This window comes from Octopus bimaculoides, chromosome 12 (assembly GCF_001194135.2).
Source record: "Octopus bimaculoides isolate UCB-OBI-ISO-001 chromosome 12, ASM119413v2, whole genome shotgun sequence".
Lineage (NCBI taxonomy): Eukaryota > Metazoa > Mollusca > Cephalopoda > Octopoda > Octopodidae > Octopus > Octopus bimaculoides.
In genome coordinates, this window is record NC_068992.1 from 17,060,468 (window position 1) to 17,065,734 (window position 5,267).

The window sequence follows — 5,267 nt, forward strand, 5'->3', positions numbered from 1 at the left end:
ATATATATATATATATTTGTGTGTGTGTGCGTGTGTGTGTGCGTGTGTGTGTGCGTGTGTGTGTGCGTGTGTGTGGTGTGTGTATCTGTTTTTCCCCACACCATCGCTTGACTACCAATGTTGGTGAGTTTACGTCCCCGTAATCTAGCGGTTCGGCAAAAATAGACGGATAGAATAAGTACTAGGCTGACGAAAAATAAGTCCTGGGTTCGATTTATTGGACTAAATATGGTGCTCCAACATGGCCGCAGTCAAATGACTGGAACACGTAAAAGAGTATACTATGTTATTTATAAGGATAGTTACTAGATAGATAGATAGATAGATAGATAGACAGATAGATAGGGATATCAACTTATGGGATATCATCTTCTACTTGTAAATATGGCCCTGTCAATGAAATCAAAGAGACGTTTAAAAATACGATTAAATAGAACTCACCTCCACATGTTATTCTTGGTAGAATTCTTCCACTAAACGGTTTAGTGGTTTGAGTATTAACTTTAATGACTAGTTTTCCTCGAGTTAGTTGTCTGAGAGTTCGTTTCTTTAGTTTCATCCATAATCCATTAATTATTCCATCCTTTAAATATATGAAAAGCGACAAATAAATAAAGAGAAGCAAAAATATCGGTAATTGCAGGTCGTTCATATAAGTTTGCCGCTTAATTTTGCATTATATTAGCCGCGTTCTGAGTTCAAGCGCCAACAAGGTCGACTTCACCTTACACTCATTGGGGTCGATTAAACAACAACCATTTCAACACTGGAATCAAGGTAATCGATTTTCCCCTCCCCACAAAATTTCAGGCCTTGTACTTACAGTAGAAAGAATTACATTTGCCATTTGGGAACTGATACATCGATGAACAGACAACTCCTTTCACGGTGGTCCGAACATTCATCTTGGTCTTCTTGTCTATAATGACTTCACATATCCCACACAATATGACTGCTTTTTCATTCGCAGAAACCTTATCCGCTGTACCTTTCAAACACCTCAGTTATGCCTTAAGGTGTATTCCGTCTTAGTAAAAACTAAACAACCAGAGACAGTGTAGTTAATTGTTTCTTCCACACTTTCACATATTTTGCAGTTATATAATATATTCTGCTGTATTACACACGCCTCTGGCAGTTTCTGATCAGAAGCGTTTCATGTTGTGCAGCAATCAAAAAGTCTTTAATCTCAACTTTGAAGTTTTCACTTCCCAAAGAGTGATTTTTTTCTTTCTCTATTTCCTGCATGTTCATTTTTTATTTATTGCCATTTTTCTTTAAGGCACATGCGTTGCACCTAGAGCCAGTGTCTTCTACTATTGCCCCCCCGGACCGACCAATGCCTTGTGATTAAATTACGAATCGGAAACTGAAACTGTATAGAACCCGTCGGGTGTGTGTATATGAATATATATATATATATATATATATATATATATATATATACACACATACATACATCCATATGTGTGTGTGTGTGTGTGTGTGTTTTGTTGTCCGATAATCGACCATAGGCGTAGACCCGTGCATAGAAAGGCAAACATCTTACCGCTTCATAAACCCAGTCCATAAGTATAGTTTTTCTGTTGTAAAGCACACTGACTGTAATCCGCTCTTGGTTAACTGCAAATGTATGAAACACAACGGATATTAACTAATAGTATCAACAATATTTCTAAAATGTATTGCGCGTGGCTTAGTGGTTAAGGAAATCGGTTCATGGTCGTGAGGTCGTGAGTTCAGTTCCAGGCAGCGCGCTCAGTCTTCGAGCGAGACACTTCCTTTCACGTCAATCAAATCAAACGGAACACCCATCGTCGAAACCGATGGAAATCCAGTTGTTATATGCGTGTATGCATAAACACGCGCGCGCGCCCGCGGAAAATGATGATTTCGTTTCCAACTGGAACGCACCACGCACATGTACGAAGCTGAAATTTTCATCCAACTTCTTAATGATCAACTTTAAAAAAAAAAAAAAAAAAAAAAAAAAAACAGTAAAAGTCCCGGAGTCGAAATCATTGAAGGCCGTGCTCCAGCATAGCCGTAGTTCAATGACTGAAACAAGTAACAAAAAAAAAAAATGTTGAGCCAAAAGTCACGCACCAATAATAAAATTCTTTTAATATATATTGCACATTATGGTGATGATGATGACGATGATGATGAAGTTGATGATGATGATGATGATGATGATGATGAAGATGATGATGATGATGATGATGATGATGATGATGATGGCTTTTATTTTCCATCAGGGCGAAGGATAAGGGGGTCGTGTTTTGGTCCACCCTATATAAGTGATTATTCTAATTGGCTGCCACGAAGGTTACATAAATGAAAAGAATGGGGGGAAATTTTGAGAGCAACGAAAGTAAGAAAAGATCAATCTGCTACTTACGTGCCAGTTTGTTGATGCCTGTAAAAGGTCGCGCTAATGTGATGTTGTAATATATTGTATATCCAATAGGATCAATGAAGAAATTGGCCCGGCCCCCTTCGCCTTTCATTGATTGGGACCATAACACTGTCGTGAAAGTTTCTGAAACAGTAATAAAACAGACAGATAGATAGATAGATAGATAGATAGATATATAGATAGATAGATAGATAGATAGATAGATAGATAGATAGATAGATAGATAGATTGAAATCGCGTCATATAGTCGCCTGGAGACGATGTTTCCTGGGGCGACATTCGTCCTAAACCAGAACTGCCATGTTATGTTGACAAACAATCTTTACTTCAAAATACTGTTGCAGAAAATCTCTCGTTGTGAGATTTACAAATATTAATTTTCTAAAACTGAAATACTTGTGTGTGTGTGTGTGTGTGTGTGTGTGTGTGTGTGTGTGTGTGTGTGTGTGTGTGCGTGCGTTGTGTGCATGCGTATAACTGGCATTCCGTCGGTTACGACGACCAGGGTTCAAGTTGATTCGATCAACGGATCAGCCTGCGCGTGAAATTAACGTACAAGTAGCTGAGTACTCCACAGACAGGCGTACACGTTAGCATGAGGTTCTCGGAGAGATCCAGCGTGATACAAAATGTGACAAGGCTGGCCCTTTGAATTACAGGTACTACTCATTTTTGCCAGTTGAATGGACTGGAGCAACGTGAAAAGAAAGTGTCTTGCTCAAGGACACAACGCGCTTCCGGGAATCGAACTCGCGACCTTACGATCATGAGCCGAATACCCCTAACCACTAAGCCACGCGCCTTCACATATACATACACAGATTACATACATTCATACATTCATACATACATACTCCTTCTTCCTCCCCCACTTTCCTTCTTTCATTTTTTTTCACCTGTCTACTATCTATCTTCCCCACATTCCTCTGTTTCCTCTTTTTTCATTTATTTGTTCACACCAAGCTCCTAAGTCCAACTGAGCCCCAACAGAGTCATCACTTCTCATACAATCGTCATCTCATTATTTCATTCATCTTGCTGAGAGCTGTCTTTCTTACAATTATACGGCTACTTAACTGAAGTTTCCACACGAAATCTACAAAGATAGACATACGACTAGGAAGAAAATGATTGAGTGAGACAAGCATACAGCCTGAGAGAAAATGGCGGCAAGACTATACAGAGAGCGTCTACTTCTTTTTTTATAATTTAAAGATGGATGACGTGGGTCAGCGAAAATAAAGACAGGGAGAGACGGGATACGGAAAATAGAGATAAATTAATATAAATATGGTGGCAAAAAAAATGAATAGGTAAGGCTGGATGGTTAAGACGCACGCTTTACAACAGCGTCATTTTGAGTTCAATCACCCTGTGTGGCACTTTGGACAAGTGTCATCTATCATAGCCCCAGACCAACTACTGCCTTCGAGGTGAATTAGGTAGAAGGAAACTGCGTGGAAGCCCGTCATACATGCATACACATACACACGTATATGTCTCAGTGACTTTATGTTTGTGCTTATCTCAAACCCATCGTTGGGCAATGCTGTCGGTTTGTTTACCGGACACTGTAACTTAACGGTGCGCGGCAAGGAGCCCGATAAAATAAGAATAAGTTCTGGGGTCGATTTGTTCGATTAAACGTTTCAAGGCGGTGCCCCAGCATGACCACAGCTCAATGACTCCAACAAGTAAAAGATAAAGATATAACATAAACAGCTATGTGGCAATAATTGTACCTAACATAGGCACAAGGCTAGGAATTTGAAAGCGAGGTGATAGTTAATTACATCGGGCCAGTACATGACTGGTATTGATGTTATTTACTTATGGAAGGATGAAAGATAAAGTTGAGCTTGATGTGATTCGAACACCGAATAGAAAGGACTGTAAACAATACCACTAGGTGAATGATTCTTGCAAACCACTATTTTGATTGTTCTCTCTTGTTCTAATAATAATAATAATAATAATAATAATAATAATAATAATAATAATAATAATAATAATAATAATAATAATAATCCTTTTCTCTAATAGCACAAGGCCTGAAACTATTTGGTGGGACTAGTCGGTCCCAGCAATTACAGATATATTGTGTGAAATAAAGCATAAAAAGACGAAGAGCCAATGTAAGCAATAGAAAACTTCAGACAACAAATTCAGGCAAAAGCACAACATATAAGAAGTTATTGTTTACCTTTATGTTTATCATTGGTTGTTATAACTCGGCCTTTGACTTCGCCGTCTGGATGAAGCGCTGTCGTCAAGACGATCGACACACGTTTGTCCCACAGGTACTGCTGATACAGGACAGGTACTTTCCTCCACACACCGCATACCTGTGGTAAAGAGGTACATTTGCCCCAACACACCTGAAAAAGACGTGAAACAACGTTTAAGGACTACAATTATTATTATAATTATTACTATTATTATTATTATTATTATTATTATTATTATTATTATTATTATAATTATTATTATCATCATTATTATTGTAGTCATTTAGTTGTCATTTCATTGTCCTCGTAGTTGGAATTTATTTGCACACTATATATGAAAAATGCATTGAATACTAAAAACGTACACATAGGACAGAGACCAGAACCCTAATACTTCATCAATTATGATCCGAAAATAGTAATACCTAGTTTCATGCTTTTAATGATAAGACTAGGAACTTCGTATATCGGCGGCACCCGCAAGATTTGCGGAGAATTAGGGCGCAAGCAAACAAAATAATACAGGCTGGATTACGAAAGTAAACATCAATAATTTGAAACGATAGACGAAGACAATAGATAAATAAATATAGCCTTGGATATATATATATATATATATA

At 38.0% G+C, this 5,267-nt stretch overlaps 1 protein-coding gene across 3 annotated transcripts in view; it reads right to left on the bottom strand.

The window, feature by feature from the left end:
• The window catches only part of LOC106870547 (chordin), a 179,843-nt gene that overhangs the window by 58,273 nt on the left and 116,303 nt on the right, over positions 1-5,267 (bottom strand). For all 3 annotated transcript variants that reach the window (XR_001409540.2, XM_014916669.2, XM_014916670.2), the window contains exons 7-10: positions 4,623-4,797; positions 2,402-2,542; positions 1,550-1,623; positions 442-583 (exon numbers count right to left, since the gene is read on the bottom strand). Coding sequence is in view for 2 of the 3 variants with exons in the window: in XM_014916669.2 (XP_014772155.1) it covers positions 442-583; positions 1,550-1,623; positions 2,402-2,542; positions 4,623-4,797 (532 nt within the window). In the remaining variant the exon portion in view is untranslated. The remainder of the gene's footprint in view (positions 1-441; positions 584-1,549; positions 1,624-2,401; positions 2,543-4,622; positions 4,798-5,267) is intronic.